This window comes from Leopardus geoffroyi, chromosome C3 (assembly GCF_018350155.1).
Source record: "Leopardus geoffroyi isolate Oge1 chromosome C3, O.geoffroyi_Oge1_pat1.0, whole genome shotgun sequence".
Lineage (NCBI taxonomy): Eukaryota > Metazoa > Chordata > Mammalia > Carnivora > Felidae > Leopardus > Leopardus geoffroyi.
In genome coordinates, this window is record NC_059338.1 from 115,770,635 (window position 1) to 115,795,015 (window position 24,381).

The 24,381-nt window shown below is 40.3% G+C and overlaps 1 protein-coding gene across 2 annotated transcripts in view; it reads right to left on the minus strand.

The window, feature by feature from the left end:
* NECAB1 (N-terminal EF-hand calcium binding protein 1) overlaps positions 1-24,381 on the minus strand; it is a 196,827-nt gene that overhangs the window by 20,283 nt on the left and 152,163 nt on the right. For both annotated transcript variants that reach the window (XM_045454282.1, XM_045454281.1), the window contains exons 7-10: positions 17,077-17,198; positions 14,200-14,276; positions 10,035-10,088; positions 701-813 (exon numbers count right to left, since the gene is read on the minus strand). In XM_045454282.1, coding sequence (XP_045310238.1) covers positions 701-813; positions 10,035-10,088; positions 14,200-14,276; positions 17,077-17,198 — 366 coding nt within the window. The remainder of the gene's footprint in view (positions 1-700; positions 814-10,034; positions 10,089-14,199; positions 14,277-17,076; positions 17,199-24,381) is intronic.

Genomic DNA, 24,381 nt, shown 5'->3' on the forward strand with positions numbered 1-24,381 from the left:
GGTAGCAGTGCTATGGATTCTCGAGTCGGACAAACACAGCGCCAGAGAAACAGCTAGCCCTTGGTTAAGACACTCAGAGAGTTACTGCATTTCCTGATTAAGGGAACAGTTTATAATAACTGTTTCTGGAAAAATTTTTCTAGTAACTGTTTGTTGGACCACTTGGAGTAGAGAAACTGAAAATGAGGAATAGATCATAAATTTTAGTAGCCTAAGATAATTGAAGCCTGAGCTGGGGCGGCTATGGAAAGAGGTTTTTTTTTTTGTTTTTTTGTTTTTTTGTTTTTTTTTAAATGACCTGTAATCAAGACTTCAGATATTGTGCAGTTTCATAATGGCTGAAATGATTATTAGGATATGGGACATGCTGCCAAGGGAGCATTCAGAGCTAGATGTACTGGACTTGGGGCCTCATCTACCAGAGGTGATTTTAAATCAGCATGGGCCTGCCTGGAGGCAAAAGGGGAGATTTCAGTCTATGCAAAATTCTCCGTTTCAAATCGTTCTCTCCGTTTTATTTCCCTTGGTGCCCCCAGTGATCAAAATCCACACAGAGCCCAAGAATAAAAGAGCAACATCCAGCTGAAGTCTGCCAAAATGCATCACCCGGAAGGCTGGAATAATCAACAGAAACACAAGGAAATTCTCAAATGCCTTTCTGCCGGCCCCACCTTCATCCTGCACGCGAGGGAGCACTTACCGCAAACAGCCGCTTTGGGAAGAAGCACTCTCTACATAGTGTTTCAGAGCAAGCTGGAATTCTTCCAGGTCCTCCTCTATCACAGACATCTGACGCTGCACAAGCATGATGTGCTGCGGAGGAAGAGGCAAGGGTCACTGCTCTGGAGCCTTGCTGAAGCTGACCCCCTGCAGCCCAGCCCAGCCCTCCTCACAAGGCAAACAATTCTCATCTGAAAATACGACCAACAGGAAGACCCTGACCGATCCAAGGCAACAACACTGTATAAAAGCCGTAATGCAGGCAGGACATTCTTCTTGCCTCTCGAAGCAGGTGCAAAGAGAATGTCTTCCCAATGACATACTTCCCTTTTATTTATTTTTTTTTTTAATTTTTTTTCAACGTTTATTTATTTTTAGGACAGAGAGAGACAGAGCATGAACGGGGGAGGGGCAGAGAGAGAGGGAGACACAGAATCAGAAACAGGCTCCAGGCTCTGAGCCATCAGCCCAGAGCCTGACGCGGGGCTCGAACTCACGGACCGTGAGATCGTGACCTGGCTGAAGTCGGACGCTTAACCGACTGCGCCACCCAGGCTCCCCCATACTTCCCTTTTAAAAGCAGTGGTTCTCAATTTGAAGCGCTGGGGAGGTTTTAAACTTGCACTTCTATCAATCTCTGGACGTGAGATCCAAGCACTGGTATTTACAAAAACCTCCCCAGGTGACTGTAACGTGCAGCCAGGGCTGGGATCACCGGCCTGTAGTCATTTTTAAAGAGTGGTCCTACCCCACACACCGGACAGCTCCACCTTCACCGTAAGTATTTTGTGATATTAGACATGTTTCGCACATCATTACAAACAACCAAATTTCAAGCAACGTGTGCTCAAAGTTGCATTTCCAAAGGTACATGAACCGTCACAGGGTTCTCAAACATTAACCACCTAAGATATGCCATAGGCCCTACTCAAAATCTCATGGCGTCAGATGGAGACTGTGTTTAAAGGATCACACTGGGCTGGATGCCAACTGCTTCTTGTAACAAATCCTATCACCTTTTATAGCACTTGTAGTTTTGAAGACTTTCCTACAGTTCTGCCTGTGAGCTTCTCATGGCATTTTGATCTCAGGATAAAGCCTTTCTTCCATCATCAAGGGCTGGGAATGAATCACAGAAGTGCAAAAAAAAAAAAAAAAAAAAAAAAGGATTGGGAGTGAGTTATAAAAGTGCAAAACAGGGGCTCCTGGGTGGCTCACTTGGTTAAGCATCCACCTCTTGATTTTGGCTCAGGTCATGATCCCAGGGTCGTGGGATCAAGCCTACTTAAGATTCTCTCTCTCTCTCCCCTACGTGGGTGCTCTGAAATAAAAAAAAAAAAATTTAAGTGCAAAACAACAGCAAGAATGTAAGGATGATTCAGAATATGAGGAAAATAACTTGCACCGTGTAGCAGCAGAGCCAGAATTAAGCACCCAGCTTGCTGTCTCCTGTCTGATGAGTTTCTTGCTTCATTGTTAATAGCTACCATTGTCGAAGACCATAATACCAATAGATATTATGGTATCTATTAGGTATGATGGTATCTACTAGGTATGATGTTAGGCACTTTATGTATTCAATAATTGTTCCTACTTTGTTTTCCTGCAGGCAAATGCTGGGTGCTGGATTCTGGGCATACAGTGACGAATCAGGATAGAATCCTTGCCTTTATAAGGTTTAGTAAAGAAATCAACAAGGATTGAAAACAACATGTGTAGAATAACTTAAGGTATCGATACTAGCACATGAAACTGATGATATGTAAACTGACCAGAAGTCTATTAAATTTTTGACAGAACTGTACTGTCAAATAAATCTTGATTCCAGTCTCAAAAATCCTCTGAGTGAGCCTTAAAGTAATATTTGGGCACCCAAACGCACACGAGCGGGACACAAGCTATCAATACCGCGTAACTCCTACAGAGTACAGTACTCTCCAGTGAGCTGTTTTTGATGTGGTCACGGAGGCTGATGAAACGAGAAGAAACTCTCAAAAGAAGAACAATGGACAAGGGGGTTCCTCCCAGAATGGAGATCCAGTGTCCCATCACAGAACTTCCTTCCCTGACAAATACCTTCCCAGCATGAATTCACTGTTGCAAGGAACCAGTGAATGCCATATGCTTCCTACTCATGCCTTTCCTGAATTGCACTTTTTATGACATTTCTCCTGTCCCGGTTTTATCATTGTATATTTTATCTCTGTGTTTGGGGGGAGTGGAGAGGGGAGATAGCTTACTTCTTGATTCATAGGTATATCGGACTGCAAGGGTCTACATCTTGATCTTACAGAGAGGACTGATCATCATGCAGGGATCCTAGACTTTGAGCCAGAAGCAGTAATGGAGAAGACTCTGGGTGTGTTCTATATATGTGAAAAGAATGAATATTTAATGACCGGAAGGCTCACTGTGGCAAAGACTCCAAGCTATTCACCAAAATCCATTTCCTCTTCTTTCTAGGTACAGTTAGAGCACATGTTGCATCATCCTTTGCAGTTAGGTGTAACCAACTGATAAGTTTTCACCAATAGAATATGAGGAGTGCTGTATATTGCTTTTGGGACAAGATGTTCAAGAAGGAGGTGAGCCCCTTCCACATTCTCTTCCCCTTTTCTGTTGATAGAATGACCTGTCTTGGGAATGGCAGAGCCACACTTGAGAGGAGGAGCCCGCATCCCTGAATCATTGTGTGAACTGATTATTGGGCAAGGAAAAAACTTTCATTATATTGGAATCATTCTCCATTTGGGTCTATTTGTTTTCATAGCCCAGTTACCTAATGAGTTCAGTAATTTTAACTAAGCTTTGTTTTATTTCCCTTTAAGGGTCAGAGATCAAGAACAGGTAGATACAAGCCTATAACTATCTCCTCAGATTGTGTAATGAACAATCAGCCCCCTGTACGACTCTCGCAGGACCTGTTTTTAATATCAGTTACTAAGAGTTTAAGTTAATCTCTCTGCCAAAATCATTGTGGACACGTTCTTTTGACACAAATCTGTAGGAACTTCTCGATCATGTATTTGTGATCAACGATGACTCAGATGATTCTCATGGATTTTCTAATGAGAGATATAAATTCATACCTACCTATTCCACCATACTCCTTTTAGTCTGAAGGCAACTCTTATGTGATCTAATTTGCAACCATGAGCAGAACCATGAGCAATGCATGTCCTTTGAAATGTGACTTTTCGGCTGCTTCTATGAAAACATGGATTCTACTTCTCCTTCCCTTGGATCTGGGCCAGCCTTACAAACTTGCTTTGGCCAACAGAACATGGCAGAAGTAAGAGGGTGCCAGTTTCATGGTTAGGCCTCCAGACCCCTCGTGAGTTTTCACACTTTCTCTCCGATCCCTGAAATTGTCATGTGAACAAGCCCTGTGAGAGCAGGGGTCAGCAAACTTTTTATGTGAAGGGACAGATAATAAATATTTTAGGCTTTGTGGGCCCTAAGGTTCCTGTCACATTCCTCCATCTGTTTTAGTGTGAGAGCAGCCACAGACAACAAACAAATGGGTGTGGCTGTGTTCCAATAATACTTTATAGGTAAAAATAGGCAGCACACTGTAGTTTTGTCGACCTGCGTGCTGGTGAATTAAAGACCACAGAGAACAGAGCTGGGTCAGTGGATTCATCCCAGCTGAGTCCCCAGACATATAAGGAAGTCCCGCCAAGATCAGCAAAGCTGGCATGCAGTTGACTGCAGATGCCCTAAGGAGGCCAGCTGACACCAGAAGAACCATCCGCTTGATCCCACTTTAAATTGCCTGCCTCTAGAATTGTGGTTTAAAACACTTCATTTTGGGTGGTTTGTTACACAGCAGTAGCTAAGTGATTCACTCACTTACATAGATGGATGTGAATATGATTTGGAAAATAAATTTACTTTGCAACCCAAACAAGGCATGCCTTTTCCCTCCTTTCCTCAGATAATTACACAAAACAACTTACCAGGTCCAGATAATCTGTCTACATGTTATGACTACTGTGACGAGAAGCTTTCTGAATCTCCTTGGGTAATTTAAAATAGACCCTCTGAGCTCCAAAGAAAATCCTTACCTTTTCTAGGCTGGCCAGGTCAAGTTGTAGGATGTGGAGCATGGGAGAGGTAGAGAAGGTGCCCTGATACCTTAATGATATTTCTGTATGTCACTTATGTCAAATATACAGTCTGAGATCCTCACTGAAATCTGGTGTGAACAGCCAGCCCAGAGCATTTTTGTTTCTCTGCTTTAGAAGGCATAGTGTTGCCTTTATTATTTACTTTATAGGGATTTTGTTATGATGGAATTATGACGGAATATTTACAGAACAGTACTTGCTAGTCACGTTAGGTTAGTTGCATCTACCTTTGATTTCTTGGATTTTTTTTTTTAATTTTTTTTTCAACGTTTATTTATTTTTGGGACAGAGAGAGACAGAGCATGAATGGGGGAGGGGCAGAGAGAGAGGGAGACACAGAATCGGAAACAGGCTCCAGGCTCTGAGCCATCAGCCCAGAGCCCGACGCGGGGCTCGAACTCACGGACCACGAGATCGTGGCCTGGCTGAAGTCGGACGCTTAACCGACTGCGCCACCCAGGCGCCCCTTGGATTTTTTTTTAAAAAAGTTTATTTATTTATTTTGAGAGAGCGAGCACAGGAGGGGCAGAGAGAGAGGGTGTGAGAGAGAATCCCAAGCAGACTCTGCACTGTCAGCATGGAGCCCAGTGTGGGGCTTGAACTCACGAATCACGAGATCATGACCTGAGCTGAAACCAAGAGTCAGATGCGTTACCGACTGAGCCACCCAGGTGCCCTTTGGATTTTTTTATTTCAAGGAATCTCAGCTTTTTAAGTCTCTGGAGACAGAAATATTTTAAATGCAACTAATTTGGTTCATATTTTCTAGCTCTACTTACTACACAGTTGTGTTCCAAGCAATTTTTCAGAAATGTAACAGACCTTCTTGTGTGCTCTTGGTCAATCTCATAATAGCTAAAGCAAAGCAAGACTATGTTCTAATAGTCCCTGGCATATTAGTTGGCAATAGGCCCCAATCCATATGATATGATATTGTATGACAGGATTCATTTACTTCACAAAATATTCACAGGCTTTATGAGGGGAGAAAGGCAGAAAAAGATACTAGATTTGTAAACTCCTATTGTATAAGCTATTCTGGTGTAAACAACAATAATGTACTCAAGAAAAGTTAGAGCTTTTGAAAAGCGCCAGAACATGATAAAACCTTGCTAAAAATTATATTGAATCCAAAAAGAACTTTTTGAATATAGAAAGTATCTAGGGAATTGACACCTTTTTCCAGTAATTGTTTGATAAGAAGTGCCATGCGAGGCATACAATGGCCTCAAGCAGAAAGGATTTGGGTGGATCAGTACTCCTGCCCAGAACCAGGATATGTGAGCTGGCTGGATTCCCTTCAAAAATCATAATGACCTTTCAATGATTCATCCTCCCTGCTTGGCACTTGACAGCTAGAAGACAATAAGTTACCCCCCAATTTTCCATGAGTCATAAAGTCATAGTCTTGGAGTTTAGATCTGGGTTTATCTCTGATGTACATTTCCTTTTAAATTATGGCAAGAGTAAGATTATGAATTCCAAAACTTGCTATCTTTGTCACATGATGGTTGTAAACCACTTGGAACATTTTAATATTCCTACATAGCACCTTAGTGTTGTTCTTTTGGTGTGACGTTTGAACAATTCAATGTTGTAAGGGATAAGTAAATATTTTTAAAAGCTCCTTACTCTTTTTGATTTCATTTTGAATACTATGTCATTCTGGAAGCATTCCCGGGCCTCCTAAGTTGTGTTCCATCATTGTGCAAATCTATACTTTCCTATAATAACCTTCATCACAGTGTATTGTAGACCCTTGTTTAATCACTGCAGCTCCTTCTGGTTTGTCCTGTAGCCTGGAATATTCACCATTTCATCTCCAGACTCTCCCCCAGGGCCTGGCATATAACTGGTGACCAAGTTCTTCATACAACAAACAAGCAAGAGGTTGCTTTTGTTTTTAGTCATTGACTATTCTTTTTTTAAAAAAAATTTTTAAATGTTTTATTTATTTTTGAGAGAGGGAGAGAGAGAGAGAGAGCACGAGTGAGGGAGGAGCAGAGAGAGAGGGAGACACAGAATCCAAAGCAGGCTCCAAGCTCCGAGCTGTCAGCACAGAGCCCGACGCGGGGCTCGAACTCACGGACCGCGAGCTCATCACCTGAGCCGAAGCCGGATGCTCAACTGACTGAGCCACCCAGGCGCCCCTGTCATGGACTATTCTTAAAAGCTCTTTAATAAATTTTATTCACGCACTATTCACTCCAGGAAAGGATATGAAAGGTATGAGGTGGTCCTGAAAACTCTAGAGCCCTGCCTCATTGTTTTTCATCTACCTCCATCACCTTATCCTCGTTCCTTTCCTCTTTAAGAGCGGAGAGTACACATTTAAAAAAGCTTGGCTTCACTTTTACTAGCTATGTGGCCTTGAACCAGTGGCTCCATCTTTTCATCCGAAATCACCAAATGAAATTGGAGCTGTGGTACTTTGGTATCATAGCTTTGGGGAGGATTAAATCGAATTATGTAAAAATCTTGCCCAGGATAGATACTCAATAGATGTTACTTCTCACTGAGGAAAAACAAAGGACCTTAAAAAAAAAAAAAAGAAAGAAATCACATCCTAGACTCATCATTATGTAATGGCTCACATCCCAGAAAACTAGATGTGGCAGCTAGTTGGCTTCAGGACTCTTGCTGTGTGCTTAAATAAGCCTACCAGATACTACTGCTCTGCTCTCATGGCAGGAAATCTCAGGAAAAGGAGTCATCTGTCAGCTCCCAATCTCACTGGCAAAGAACAGCTCCACTTTAGTGCCCAGAAATGCACCAAACACTAGAGTTGGACTGTTGCAGTGTCAGAGCAGGTGCAGGTCTGGCGGAGAACTGCTGGGGTCCAGCTAGGGGGCTTAAATCCTTCCACACCTTGACTCTCCACCTGCAAAATGGGGTTAATGATGGCGCCACCTCATAATGATGGATGAAGTGAATTATAGAAGTGTGTGTTTGCGATAACACTTGGCACATAGTAAAGGCTCACTAAAGATTAGCTTTAAAAAAAATTAAGTATATCATGGGGCACCTGGATGGCTCAGTCGGGTAAGCGTCCGACTCCTGATTTCGGCTCAGGTTGTGATATCGTGGTTTGTGAGTTCGAGCCCTGCACTGGGTTCTGTCCTGACAGCATAGAGCCTGCTTGGGATTCTCTCTCTCTCAAAAGTAAATAAATACACTTAAAAAATAAAGTATATCATAAAAAGTTTATTCTCTGGTTTCTGATGGGCAATTTATTTTTCAAAGTTCTCACGTATTCACCAATGGAAAAGGCAAGCTACCTCCCTAGTCAATGACGTCTACTGGTTTGGGTCACCAAGATAAATCACTGAACATGGAAGAGCGTGGAATGATGAGTGCCAGCTGTGCACAGTGAAGATTTGTTATGGTCATTCTGAATATAGAAGGTTTCATAAGAGTCGACAGTGATGCGTCACTGTCACTAACTATCAACTACAACTTTTAAGGACAAATACCTTACTGGCAGCTCTGAAAAAAAAAAAAACTTGCCCAAATCATTACTGTATGTGTATTCCCAAAGAGCACAGCTACTCGCTTTTACAGGTAGTTGAAAATAGTTAAGGAATATCCTTTCCTGCTTTTAAACAATATTGACTGCTGAACCAACTTGCCCAGTCCTGTTTTGTTCTTGTAAGTACTTTTATGTACTATTGAATTAGTAATGCTGTGTGGGTTGACGAATCTCTCAAAATTGACGTTGGCCTCTCTTCTGTCAGGGACCCGAGAATGGAACAGTCTGTCACCTTTAATAAACAATCCTTAGACGATTTCTCTCCCACATAGCTAGCGCGAGAGAATAGTGTCACATCAGGAAATTATATAAGAATAGACAATGGTCTCTCTCAACATTAGAAATGTTATGTTCGGTTTTCTGGACTAGAGTGTAGTGTTCTCTACATGCAAATCTAATTGGCGATAGAGATACAAAGATTGCAAGGTCACAATCCTGTCCCTAAGGGACTTCTAGCAATAGCATTCCCAGTATGCGCGCTCGGCGGCCTTCTCTTTCTCAGCTTCCCACCAAAATGTACCCCTTTAGAATTCTGGGTGCCTGAGGAATTAACACAGACCACACCCCTGTCTTTGGAGGAATAGAAGCACTGAACATGTAGCGAACTATGGGTTATCTTTGGGGAAAGTGTCCATATCTATAGGATTCTAATCATAATAGTCGTTATTAAGCTCTTCTGAGAACGCTCCAAAGCTCCCCCTTTGAAGACTCCCTTTGTGCTGTGAGTTTGGACAGACGGGTAGGAGCTGATGGACAGGTGAACCTCACCTTTTATCACATAGGCAGTGCCTGTGGAGTAAGTGCTTGGTACAGAGATGAAGGGTATTTCCTACCTTTTTCACACGTACATGCAATTGATCCTACAAGACCTGTATAGTATACAATATAGTTATTAAGAAAAAAGTGATTTTCTGTGGGTTGCCAAGATTTTAAAATTAAAATTTTCACTAAACAAAAATGTAATGATCCACTTTTTCCAAACAGAATGTGCTATAAATATGTGCCTCGAAATAAAGTAAAATAACAAATCATACATATGTGTTGCTTTTTAATTACGCAATCACAAATTTCTTTTTGTTGGGTCTCAGTGCCTGTTAACATCACTTTATCCATTTTCTTTCGATCTCCATAAATTGCCACCCCTGCTGATGGACATCTTTTCCCTATGGATGTAATAGTTCCTTTTTTCTCTAAGTGTCAACTTTGTTTTTGAAAAATGATGTCTGAGCACTTGCAGTGTGCCTGGCCCTGGGTAACATAATACTAAATAGCATCAAGTTTCAGCTCAGGCGTGGCACTCAGGCTTACAGGGGTTATAAAATGTTTATGACATAATTTGGATGTTGCCCTTCTCTGCTGGTCATATTCATTCAATTATTCAATAACTCATTGACTGATATGTGCATAAAATTCTCATTTTACACACATAACATGCTAAATACTTACATAAAACCCCTGCAAAGTAGGCATTGTTAGGTTTTCACAAATCACAATTTAGAAACTACTACAGAGCCATGCAAAATAAAACATGCCTATGTATTCCTTTTTCAAAATTTCACTGAGATAGTAGCTAATTTTGAAGAACTTTTTTCCTTCAAATATTTGTCAAGAACATATTTCTAACACTTTGACCTAGAAAGAAGAAAAGTACTTACAGATTTAGTATTCCCTTCAATAACTTCTTCTTCCCGTGGTTCAAGTTTGAGATCCTTTAAAGAAAGAAATGGGGAAGGCAGGGACCAGAAATTAGAGGAAACATCATATACTTGAATGGTAACTCTTTTGTGGCTGATATTGTGCCAAAAGCAGCTCATTATATGAAAGGATATGGAATCATTCTGATTTTAAAAATGAAGTTTTTCCAATAAAGACTCTTTTACCCATTTATCAATGGTAAAGAGCCATTTCAGTGTGTTCAATTTGTTATTACTTTAAGTTTACTGATGATATTAAAAGAGAACAAAAGAGAAAGGAGGTTCATGAAAACTGGGAAAGGGTAGAACAGTGAAAAAAAAAAACAAAAAAAAAAACAAAAAAAAACGAGTAGGCTGATTTCTTTTGCTGTTAGTACTGATCACCAATTTTCCTGGGAGATCATGATGGACATTCGCGTAACGGCTACAATACATTTACACTCTAGTGATAATTTTACTTTACTAAAACATGAATTCAAAAGCAAATGAAAACACTATTGATATTTTCTAAAAATGAAGGGCTACTAAAAAGATCCTAGAATTTTCTACCGTGATCAGTGGATGATGCTAATGTCTCCAGTAAAACCAAGCATGTAATCTCGGAGGACTTCATTCTAAGAATATCACTTCGCATTGGTGGTGAGGATTATGCACAATAATTCCTTCAGATAGATAAAGAAATCCCTTGAAATAGGTATAAATCCAGACGGTCTGAAATAACATAAGCCTGTTGAAAACAGGGCTACGTTGCTTTAGCTATGCTATTCTCTTGCAGCAAAACCTTAAACAAGTTACTTGACTTATGTAGGGTTCACTTTTAGTGTTTCCTCTGACTTAAGTTCTCTATCCCTAGGGCACCATCTAGCTGGCTCCTTTTCCTTTCTCATACCTCAACTCAAATGTCACTGCCTTAGAGCGACCTTCCCGGATCACCCACTTAAGTATCCAACCCCTCATCTCCACCATATTGCCTTAGTTTGTCCTCAGAGTACTTTTCCCTCTCTGAAATTATCTTGTTTCATTTATTTGTTTACTGATTTTGATCTGTCTGTGTTGGATGAAGGACCTTACCTGTTTGGATCACTGCTGCATTTCCACTGCCAGAATAATACCTGGCATAAAGTAGATGCTTAACAAGCATTCGTTGAATAAATGAATGGCCTAATGAACGCCCCATTTAAATCATAGCTTTTCTGTGAAGGCGAAGTGACGCAATGCATATGGATGTGAAGTGAATCTTAAAGACAGAAACTGGAACAATGGTCTCCTTGCCCACTTTTTCCCTAACACCAACTCAGGTACATTTTTCATGTCTACTTTCTTTGATCTAAGATAACAACAGCTTAAATGAAGTCATATGAACGCAACATCCTTAGTTGTACCCCTTCAAAGAGGATGCCCTGTGATCTGATGATACACTTAGGGCTTCATGAAGATCAAACAGGTTCTGTTGCCGTTATTTAACATAAAGATGTTTCTGCAGAGTGGGAGCAAAATAGCAAACATAATCTCAATATATCCCCATAAATCCTCATAGAGGCTGAAATGGAAAGACAGAACGCCTGGAGGGATTTTTAGAGATTGCAAGTATTATTTTTCCCCCTCACGTGAATGGTATTGGGCCTGGTTTCCAGTGCAGGAAGGATCTATCACACTAAGTGGAGAGAAAAGAGAACACCTGTTCCACTGCAGGTACACTTCCTCTTAACCTCTTAACGGGGAGATCAAACCTAGTGCCCAAAACTGCAGGAGACGAGAGAGTCAGCTGTGAAATGACATGCACTTAGCTACTGTTTGGCAATCGGGTAGTTGTTCCTCTAAAAGCCTAATTCGCAGTACAGAATAAGTTGTAGAAGCAAACGGAACTTGCACTGCCTCTCCATTCATTAAGACAGATCCTGCTGAGCCCCACACCGCTGGAACCCAATGCTGAAGACCATCACATCATACTTTCAGCAAATCTCTCAGACATTGTCCTCAAAATGAAACCCTTTCATGGAAAGGGAGGAAGAAAAAGTCTAGGGAAGAAAGAGATGTGATAATACTTTGATTTAAAGTGGGAAAAAAAGGCATGACCTAAGTTTAAGCTATTCCTTTAAAAATAGCTATATAAAGTTAAGACACCAAATAAAGCCAGGTTTGCCAAGCACCTCAAAGCCATTTGAAAAGGAGGTATTTGTGTTCTTTAAATGAATCTAAATTTATGTAACAATAGACTCTTTATGTTTTAACAAGGTCTGTTTTCCAAATAGAGGTCATGGATTTCCAGCCCTTCCATGATCGGAAAACTAATTTTCATAGCCGCCATTTTTCTCGTGAATATTTTTAGTCTCAGCTCACATATCAATTAATAAAATTAGGAAGGAGGAACGATGAACTGCTGCCAACTGTAAGTTTAGGTTTTTTGCCCAGTAAATGGCCAACGTAAACGTGACAGACGGTGACATGGTGCCAGAGGGGCTGGCATTCTCCAAAGTCGCTTGCCCTGGACTTGATTACTTGTACAGAACCTCATTTTCAGAGGTCTTACTCAACCTCAGGACTTGGAAGTTTAATCTTTGTGGAGACAGTTCTTAAGATCTTAAACCATTGGCCTGACTTGTTACCTACTAACATCTACCTGGACATTTCTGCCTAAGTGTCCTATTGGGTCTTGAAATTAACACATCTAATAAGCTGGTTCACCTCACCTCACCTCACCTCACGATCTTTCACTTGTCTCTCCATTTCTGTTAGTGGTACAATTGAGCGAGACACTCAGGCTCAAATCTTCAGACTCCTCTTTGAGATACTCCTGTCCTTTACCCATCATACCCACTCAGAGGTCCTGTTAATTTCACTTTAAGTCTTTCACTCTGCCATTTTCTTTTCAGTCATACAATACAGGTCCGTCTCTTTCCATACCTAATCCCAGCAGGCTCAGATCTAGAACCTGCTCTTTAATGTCACTGCTTGAGATGGCTTCGGTGGCTCTGACTTTGAATGCCCCTGTTTAAATCTGTTTAAATCCAGTTTGTATGCTTGCTGTCCAATTTTCTATCTAAAAGATCTCTTTGGTCATATCACTTCCCTGTTGAAAAACAATAAATGCTTCCTGTTGTCTCCAAGGCCAAGCCCAAATCCCTTTCTCTATTATTTAATGCCATCCATAATATGGCCCCCATCCATCTGCACAATCTTATTTGTTATCATTTCCCCAAATGAAAGACTAACTAAGCTGGTCTATTTAAGCTTTACTCATGCTATCACCCTTACCTGAATATCCTCTCTAGCTGCTCTCTTTTTACTAAAATTTTACTGCTCCATAGCACAGGTTTGTTTGTTCACTAGTTTATCAGACAAGCATTTATTCCAATTTTAGTGACAACACATTTTACTTTCAGGGAATTCTCTCTTCTCCCTTCAATATAGTGCTCTGGGACTGTTAATCAAGATGTTCTCCCCCTCATCAGTTAAGAAGCTACTTTCTAGAGGTTGAGAGTGTAATTTCATCTTTTAGTATATCATGCAACCATTTCCCTGAGTCACTTTGAAACATTCCCAAGACATCAGCCAGGTCGTCCTAAGAGCTGCCACATGCATTGTTCAAGCACCCTGCTACCTACGGCAGTGATAACTCAAGAGTCAGGCAATGCAGTACATTTATTTAACTTGCAACTCCACATATTACACATATAACTAGGGGTAGGCATGGGTGGCCTAAGAATTAATGTGAGCTTCTCTATTTGCTTTAACAGAAAGGCTCAGGGGTGCCTGGGTGGCTCAGTCGGTTAAGTGTCCGACTTTGGCTCAGGCCATGATCTTAAAGTTTGTGAGTTCGAGCCCCGCGTCGGGCTCTGTGCTGACAGCTCGGAGCCTGGAGCCTGGAGCCTGGAGCCTGCTTCGGATTCTGTGTCTCCCTCTCTCTCTCTCTGACCCTCCCCCACTCGCGTGCGCACTCTCTCTCTCAAGAATAAGTAAACATTAAAAAAAAGAAAGGCCCAGATAACTACCAAGTAGTCATTTGTAGCATCACAGCGCTCCTGGCTATTATTCTATCCATGGGGCAGCCATGGATATATTAATACAATGAGGAAAACGGGTCACTGAAAAGTGAGAGGGAGAAGAAAGAAAAGGAAGCACCCACCTTCTTTTCCAGTCGATCAATTAATTTCTGGAGTCTATTGATCTGGGTCATCCACTGGTTGTCTTCTTCTAATAAGCCTTGAAGAGAAAATCATGAGGGCAATTAAACAGAGCAGGAATGCTTTGGCATCTCAGAATTTTCCTTTTACCCGGAAGGAAGCACACAGTGTCACTGACTAGTCAGCACCCTTTTAAGAAATATATTCACGTGAGTGCTTTCTAAGTTATTGATTTCCATAGATCCATGCATCCCAGTGGGTTCACTCTTACAAGTCTGTGGTTTTTATGTTGCCGCCTGTACTGGTCTTTGATAGTCAAAGAACAGATCCTGCTGAGACACTTTTACCACCCCACGAGATGGCTGAGTTTTCTTCTGAAAAAAGGAAAGCTTTAATCAATAATTCTAAACTTACTTCCAAAACAGTGGAAGAAGCCAGGGAAATAATAGGCTTGACCACGGTAAGGTAGCTGGTGTCTCCTTTCCTAGGGACTGACCCGAGTAAACATGGACAATATGGTCATGGCATAGCAGTTAAGAGAGCAGACTCTGGAACGTGAAGATCATGGTCAAATTACTTGACTCCTCTGGCCTCAGCTTCCTTATTTTTAAAATGGCAATAATATCACCACTGGCCACATCGTCATTGTGAGGAATAAATTAGAATATATATGTATATATACAAACATATGCATATGCATATATATGTAGTATACGTATGTCTGTGTGAACATGTACACAAACACCCATCTATAGTCCAGCACCGGGGCAAGCATTATGTAAGTTCTGCTGTTATTATTGCTGTAATTACATTTTCTAAAATAAGTAGCTTTTATTATTGTTTTTCAAGCTCTACACCCAATGTGGGGCTTGAACTCATGAACTGGAGATTATTCAAAGGTGCAGAGGGAAGAGTTGTGGTCTGAGCCCCTGCACAAACATCCTGGCATCCTTCTGTATCCTTATGGCAGCTTGTGCAAAATTATTTCATAGGCATTTGCTGAAATAATAGTATTGAATACTTCTTGATGGGAGAATGTAATTGAATTCAAACCATAAAGCCTTGTTTTAGCTTTGAATGTTAGAAAGATAAGACCAAAATTATAAAGAGGTAGTACTTTACATTAGAAATCACTTCTCTTTCTGCATTCTTGGGCAAAACTCGCAAAGCTTATCGCATAAATTATGATGCGAAACTAAGTAGTAGCACAGTCACACAGAAGCAGCTACAAAAAATCAGAATAAGGGCGCTTTATAATAGAAAACACTGTAACTGTATAAACAAAATCTCTGTTTATTTTTAATTTAGGAATTAATTAACACATTTCCATTCCAGATTGTTCCTAAAAGAATTTAAGGAGGCTGTCACGTCAAAATTTCTTAGAAGGATATTTTGGGTTTTGCTGTGTTTTCAAAATGGTTAAAGCATAAAGGACAATCTATATTTTGACTCAGGAGCCTAGACCTGTCATTTCCTAGTCAACACATGGTAGACTATATCATTGTTCCTAAGTTTTCACTATCTTCCTTTTATAGAATTCTACATATACAACCTCTGCCCCTCAACTTTGCAGGACCTCCTACCACAATGGATGGAGTACATGTCCCTTCCCACTATTACTGGGTTTGGCATGTGACTCATTTGGTCAATGGAGAGCTAGCAGGTAAGATGCACAGAGTGGTTTTAACTGAGCTGTGTGATTTATGCTTCTGACACCCAGCAGAAGAGTTTGCTTCAAGTAGTCACTGATCCCAGGAGGCTACGTGAGAAGCAGAGCTGAGCCCAACCTAGAGGCTGGAGAGCACACATCACCCAAATCACAATCAACTACATACCCATGAACAAAAAAGACAAATATTTGCAATTGTAAACACTGAGATTTTGAGGTTGTTTCCAAGTAAAAATGGTCTAATGAATCATATGACCTTGGACAAATTGCTGTACTTCTGAGGAAATAAATATACTGACATCTATCTCATAAGGCACTAGAATATAAGATAACGATCAAGAAAGCACTTTGAAACCTTCCAAGTACAGTATGTGTAAATATAGGCTAGAGTTAGTACTTTGATTTTCTGAAATATTAGATAAGGGTTAATTGTGTTAAAATGGTATGTTCAAGTGGTTTATATATATACATACATATACATATACACATACATAGCTTCTAGAAATTACTGTGATATTTTGTAACATGGATTTGTATATTTCAAATGAATTTCAAAGTAATTATTACAAATGACATTATTAAAATATAATGACCTAAAAATTATTAATAAGGGTTTAGTCCAGGTTTGGGTCTGGGTGGCTCAGTCGGTTGAGCGCTCGACTTCGGCTCAGGGCACGATGTCGCAGTTCGTAAGTTCGAGCCCCACACAGGACTCGCTGCTGTCAGTGCAAAGCCTGCTTTAGATTCTCTGTCTCCCTCTCTCTGCCCCCGCCCCCATTGCACGCTCCCTCTCTCTCAAAAGGAAATAAATATTAAAACATTTTTTAAAAGCTAAGGTTTCAGCCCAATAAAGGTTATATTACCCACTTCCTGAAACAGACTTTGCGTATGTGTAGGCAGGCTTTAGGGGATCCGGAGCAAATTAGGGTAAAGGGCGCTTCCTTCCTTGAAACTGACAGGAATTTCTACAGGTCTCAAGGTCCCATCACCTTCTGTGCACTGCGAGGTGCGGTTGTAGGATTCTCATGGAAACAATGGTGTGGATCATCACCTCGTTCTTAATACCACAGGCTCTTTGCCACTGTGGTTCAGACAAACTTTTCTGAAAGCATTTCATTACTATTGCCATTTTACTTGTTTAAAAAAAATAAATCAGTGTGAAAATCAAAACAGTTAGTTTGGAAGAAGAAAAATGGCAAAGCTACATTACCTGGACCACAGGCACTGAACTGGGGGCTTTTGGGGGAGAAGCTGTTGTGCCTCTGGACTCGGCGACTTGATCGCTTTCCAGGCCACTGGATCAACAGGACTTCTGGCTTGGTCGGCCCTTGCCTTGAACAACAGAGACAACATTTAACCTCAGCGTCAGGCTCTGGCCCCGAGAAACAGATCTTCAGCCATCAGTCACAAAGATTTTCTGGTGTAGCGACATGAGAAGTTAGGAGAATTACTGCTTGCCAACACGCTCTAGAGACCCAGCTGATTTGGTTTTATACACGTGAACCTACAGGAGAGACTCGGAGCTGGCTTTATGCTTTAAAAGTCTGAGTAAAAATCATATCGTAATTTGTGATTTAAGAAAAAACTTCTTTCTTTTCTGGGCCAAACCATCAGTGGAAAAACTGTTTCTGTGTGTGCTGGTATATTTAGTTTGCGAACACCTATGGAGTCTGTTTCTTCTTTCAGTTTTAAATTTTTTAAATCAAGGCTATGTATCCATATATTTTTAAAAGTCAAATAATTCTATAAAACTCATTTTAACAAATAGGAGTTCCTACTCACCTCCACACCACTCCCCATTCACAGAAGGAATGCTTACAACAAGTGTTTGTTTGGATGTTTATCCTCATACCTATATATAATATGCTTAAAGTGCTATCTCTTTATTCTTTAGTTTTAAAATGTATCTATTAGCTTCCTAAAAGGAAAAGCTCAGGACAATGATATATGCAAGGAAATATTATAAGGAATTTAAAGGAAGACTGCTTAAAAGGATGGATTCGATTCGGGAGGCAAGCATTTGGTCCCCTATTCTTCTCTCCTGGTTGGAATACAAACATGATAGCTGAATTCCAGCAACCATATTGGGCCATGAGGCAAACCCGAGGATGTACTTACTATGTGAAAAAGGCAGGAGGTCTATGATAAATCTGTAGAGCTGTCATACTTGATTAGGCTGCTGCCACCACGCTCTTTCATAACAGATAATAAGTCCTTATGTGTTTAAGCCTCCTTTTTTTCCTGTTATATGCAGCAAAATCTAATACTAATTTATTCATCCAAAAATCTTCCTTTGTTATCAGTAAGGGAAAATTTCTTTAGCCTCTCTCTGGTGCTGATTCCCCCCCAACCCCCTTTTAAATTTGGATTTCATTTACTCTTTGGTTTGGTGGAAGGGAACATCTAATGGCTTCACAGGAAAGGGTGCACCATGTGAGGCAAAATTTGTGAGACACTGCATATTAAAAAGAAACTTTTATTTTATTCTCCTACTTCATTGGTGGTTTTATGGGGCAAATAACTTTTTGTTTTATTTTTTAAAATTCCAGTATCATTAATGCACAGTGCTATATTAGTTTCAGGAGTACAATATAGTGATTCAACAATTCTATACACTACTCAGAGTTCATCATCATAGATGTACTCTGAATCCCCTTCACCTATGTCACCCATCCCCCCCTCAACTCCTCTCTCAGAACCATCAGTGTGTTCTGTATAGTTAAGAGTCTGTAACTGGTTTGTCTCTTTTTTTTTCTTTGTTTTGTTTCTTAAATTCTACATATGAGTGAAATCGTATGGTGTTTGTCTTTCTCTGACTGAATTATTTCACTTAGCTTTATACTCTCCAGATCCATCCATGTTGTTGCAAAAAGCAAGATTTCATTCTTCTATGTGGCCAAGTAATATTCCACTGCGTGTGTGTGTATCCTTTGATATCAATTAATTGACCATATAATCATGAGTTTATTTCTGGGCTTTCTATTCTGTCCCACTGATCCATGTGTCTAATTCTGTGCCAGCGCCATGCTGTTTTGATGGCTACAGTTTTGGATTATATCTTGAAATCTGGATACCTCCAGTTTTGTTCTTCTCCTTCAAGACTGTTTTGGCTATTCAGGGTCTTTTGTGGTCCCATAGAAATTTTAGGATTGTTTGTTGCTGTTTTGTGAAAAATACTGTTGGTATTTTGATAAGGACTGCATTAAATCTGTAGATTGCTTTGGGTTGTATGAGCATTTAAAAAATATTTCTTCTCCCAATCCATGAGCGTGGAACGTCTTTCCATTTATTTGTGTCATCTTCAATTCTTTCATCAATGTTTTATAGTTTTCAGAGTACAGTTCTTTCATCTCCTTGGTTAAGTTTATTCTTTGGTTTTTTAATTATTTTTGGTACAAATGTAAACGGGATTGTTTTCTTAATTTCTCTTTCTGCTATTTATTAGTGTACAGAAATTCAGTGAATTTCTGTGTATTGACTTTGTCTCTTGTAATTTTATTGAATTCATTTATCAGTTCTAGTAGTTTTTTGATGGAGTCCTCAGGGTTTTCTATATATAATATGTCATCTGCAAATAGTGAAAGTTTTACTTCTTCCTTACCAATTTGGATGTCTTTTCTCTCCTTTTCTTGTTGATTTCTGCAGCTAGGATTTCTAGTACTATATTGAATGAAAGTGGTGACAGTGGACATCTTTGTCTCATTCCTGACCTTAGGGGAAAAGCTCTCAGTTTTTTACCAATGAGTATGATGTTAGCTGTGGGTTTTTACACATGGCCTTTATTATGTTGAGGTATGTTCCCTCTAAACTTACTTTATTGAGGGTCTTTATCATGAATGGATGTGGTACTTTGTCAAATGCTTTTTCTGCATCTATTGAAATGAACATATAGCTTTTAATCCTTCCTCTTGTTCATGTGATATATCATGTTTATTGATTTGCAAATATTGAAATCCCACTTAGCTGTGGTCAATGATTTTTTTAAATTTATTGTTGGATTTGGTTTGCTAATATTTTGTTAGGATTTTGCATCCATGTTCTTCACAGATATTGGCCTGTAGTTCTCTATTGTAGTGTCTTTACCCAGTTTGGGTATCAGGGTAATGCTGGCTTCACAGAATGAATTTGGAAGTTTTCCTTTCTCTTCTATTTTTTTTTGGAATAGTTTGAGAAGAATGGGTATTAACTCTTCTTAAATATTTGGTAGAATTCACCTGTGAAGTCATCTGGTCTTGGACTTTTGTTTATGGGGAGTTTTTGAATACTGATTCGATTTTATTGGTGGTAATCAGTATTCTGAAAGAGTATTCTTAGTTATGGCTTTTTTTTTTTTTCATTTCAGCACTTTGAATAATAGATCAAGCTACTCCCTCTGACCTGCAGTGTTTCTGCTGATTTTAATTATTATGTGTCTTGGTGTGGACCTGCTTGGGTTGATTTTATTGGAGGCTCTCTCTGCCTCCTCAATCTGGATGTCTGTTTCCTTCCTCAGATTCAGGAAGTTTTCAGCCATTATTTCTTCACATAAATTTTCTGCCCCTATTTCTCTCTCTTCTCCTTCTGGGATCCCTATAATGTGAATGCTATTGCACTTAATGGTGTCACTGAATGCCCCTAATCTATTCTTACTTTTTACTGTTATTTTCTCTTTCTTGAGCTTGATTGCTTTATATCACTGTGTCTTCCAGGTTACTGATCCATTCTTCTGCTTCCTCTAGTCCACTAGTGATTCCCTCTACTGTAGTTTTAATTTCTATTATTGTGATCTTCACCCCTGTTTTTTTTTTTTTTTCATATTCTATGTCTTTGTAGAGGGTCTTTCTGAAATACTCCAGTCTTTTCTTGAGTCAGATGAGTATATTTATGACCATTAATTTAAATTCTCCATCAGGTATATTACTTATCTCCATTTCACTTTGCTCTTTTGCTCTGAGTTCATCCTGTTCTTTCACGTGGGACATATTCCCTGTCTCCTCATCTTGCCCAACTTTCTGTGTCTGTTTCTATATATTAGGAAAGTCAGCTATGTCTCCTTCTCCTGAAAGTAGTGGCCTTATGAAGAAGAGGTCCTGTAGTGCCATGCAGTGCAATGCCCCCCGTTTACCAGAAGCTGGCATTTCAGGGGTGTCTCCTATGTGTGTTACATGCATCCTAATGTTTTGGCCAAGCTGTATTTGCCTTCAGTATAGTCAGCTGCAGTGTCTCTCTGTCTGTCTGTTGTGCCAGGGTTTGGTCCTTGTTTTGTTAATGGGAAAGTCTGGTGCCACTTTGGCATTGAGTTTGGTCAAAGCAGGCATTTACCTGAACTGTGGTCGCACTGATCTGCAAGGCACTCCCCCTATATTGTCTAATGAGTGGTTTCTGTTGGTGAGCAGGGCCTGCAGTCAGACTAGATGTCTGCCCCAGTCCACGTCTGGGGCCCCAGTGGAGCTGGTATGTGTGGTTACCTTTCCCCTTCCCCAGGGCAGAAGTAACTTTGGATTTGCATTGGCCACTGTAGTGGATTCTTGCCTAATGCCACACCTGTAGCACCATTTTGGACTCCTGCCAAGTTGGACTACAGCAGACGGGCCTGCAGAAGAACATGGGTGTTGGGTATGCTCTTGACAAGCTAGATGAAGAGTGTTTATGCTGATTCCCGAAGGAGTCCATATATCTACTCTGAGGTGCATGGGAGGGAAATGATGCTTGCCAACTCCTTTGTTCCTGGAGAAGTCTCCCAAAGATCCCTCCTCCTCCAGCACACATTTTGAGATTAGTAAATAAATCTCCTTCCCATATATTCCCTGTGGTTTTCAAACTGCTGCTTCTATGCTGTATCTCAGCAGGAGGGCGGGAACTCAGTTTCTTTGAGGGCGGAAACTCAGTTTCCTATGGCCTTCCAGATCTTTTTTTTTTTTTTTTTTTTTTTTTAATTCTAGGTGTTAAGCCCCACTAATTCAAAGAACTAACGAAGTTGAGCCACTCTGTCTTTCAAATCCAAATGTTATAGGGGTTCGTCTTCCCTGTGTGGGTCCCATGTGTCTGGGGTGCTTGGTCCAGAGTTCGCTCATCTCCCTTTTCCATGCTTACAGCGTCCCTCCCTACCACAGACAGTCGAGTGGGTCTATTTGGCTCCTGACTGTATCTCCACCCTTCCTACCACTTTCAAGGTGGCCTCTTCTCTACATTTATCTGTGGAAAGTCTGTTCTGCCAGTCTCCTGGTCATTTTCTAGGTTATTTACACTTATGTGGGTGTTACTTAGGTGTATCTATGAGACTATGTGAGCCTGGGATCCTTCTACTCGGCCATCTTTCCCAGAAGTCAGAGTGAAGAATTTTAGGTTGCAAATCATTTCCTCCTCAAATGTTGAAAAAGCTGCCTCACTGCATTCTAGCTTTTAGTGCCATTATTTAAAAAATCTAGTGTCTTATTCATCCTCTGTGTTTGACCTAGTTTTTGGTCTGGGAGATTTTAGACACTTCTCTGTCTCTGGTATTCTGAAATACCATAACGGCATTCCTTGGTGTCAGATTTTACAATTCATTGTAATGGGCTCTTAGTCTGTTCTATCAACTTGGAAACTCATGTCCTTGTCTGAGAATTATTTCTTAGATAATTTCTCTCCTTTTTTTCTCTATCTGAAATTACTACTTTTCAAATCTTGAACCTCTTGGACTACCCTATAGCTTTATTATTTTTCTTTCTTATTTTTCATCTCTTTTTGAAAATGTCATCACACTTTTATCTCCAAATCTTGCTCACAGGTTCTTATTTCTGCAATCATAATTTCCAAGAGCTCTTTGAGTGCTTTGAATATTATTATTTTTAAGTAGCATCCTTTCCTTAATTCATAAATGCAATATTTTTTCTGTTTTCTGAGGGTATTGATGATTTTGGGGGGGGGGAGTCTTCTTCTGTTCTCTGGATTATATGTTTGTTCTAAGTTTCTTTTTTTGTGTTTGATTTGTTCTCCTGGTTGTCCCTATTTCAGAGGGAAGAAACAGGGATGATTGGAGAGAGAGGCAGGGAGGGAGGGAGGGAGGGTTGGGGAGAGAGGGAGAGAGAGAGAGAGAGAGAGAGGGAGAGAGAGAGAGGGAGAGAGGCAAAGAGAGAGAGAGACAGAGAGAGAGAGGGAGGGAGGGAGGGAGGGGGCAATTGCCAACTCACAGCCTCCACCGTAGAGTGGCCTGGCTAGGCCTATTCATTATGGGCACCATATCTTGGTACTTTAAGTCTTTCTCTTGGACTGAGAAAAGCCAGGGAAGCATCCCCAACTAGTGTATAAGCTCGCTGTAAGTGCTCTGAGTGGGTTTCAAAGCTCACCGTTCAGTATGGAGACTTTCACTTAATGCCTCAGTTTTTAGTATCATGTACTAACCCCTGCTGTGCTAGGTGTACATCTGTTCACCTTCTCCAGAACGAACATCTCTAGGCTTCCTCGAGGAGTCATCACATAGCACTGGGTGGAGCTTTCAGCAATACATTAGCCCTGCCTTCATCCCCACTGCACATGGTGAAGCCAATCCTTGAGCCTTTCTGAGATTTTGTGGTACCCATTACATTGCATTTTGGCTTCACACATTGTCTATATTTCATCTTTCTCAGAGCTTCTACATCAGTCATCACTAGATTCATCTTCTTTCCATATTCCAAGCTTCTATCTCGTTGGTTCCTCTATCCTTATCTTTGTAGGTTTATGACTCCTTTTTGTTCAGGCACTGTTAATGCCTTTTTTGAAAAGTTTAGGGAGGAAGGAAAAGAAATCATGTTTACTCTCCAATCTTTAACTAGACCATCCTATGGAAAGTCAACTTTCTATCAATTTCAGTGGTCACAAGAATAGGAGACTAGTTATTCTCTACGTTCAGGCTGAGGGAATATGAACTGTCTGAACTTTTATAATTACCTATAAGCTTCCCTGACTTCTATGATAGCCAACCATCAAAAGGAGAAAAATAACTTCCAAACCTAGAAGGAAATCAGTCATTTCTCTGGATAAAGGAGAACTTTGGAAAATAGAGTAAATTTTCAGATTCCATTATAAAAAAGAAATTCACATATAATTAAACTGTGTTCCCAGAAATCTGGTTTGTGAGGAATGGAGATTTATATAAGAGGACAGGGGCCTCTAGAGGGAAAACTTCAGTGTAACATAATGATTATTCTTGTCATTGGCTATTAGGTACTTTCAGAAGACATGGAATTAAAGTGGCTCCCATTTACCAGTATGCCAGGACAGATACAAAGAGTGTTGTAGAACACCATCTGAAAATCTCACCTCTGTGGCATTCCAGCTGTACGCATCCCTTCTCTCTGAAATTTCCATTTTCACATGAATAGACACAGACATTCTGCCCAACATTGCATGTCTAACTCATTACTGCAGGATGACTGATACTGTATGATTCCTCCCTGGGGCTGATAACTAGACTAGATGCCTTCTCAAAATTTGCTATATTCCAAAGAGGCTTTGTATCCCTAGGTTTCACAAATATTAAGCCTCAAAGTAACACTGATGTTTAAGGGGAAGC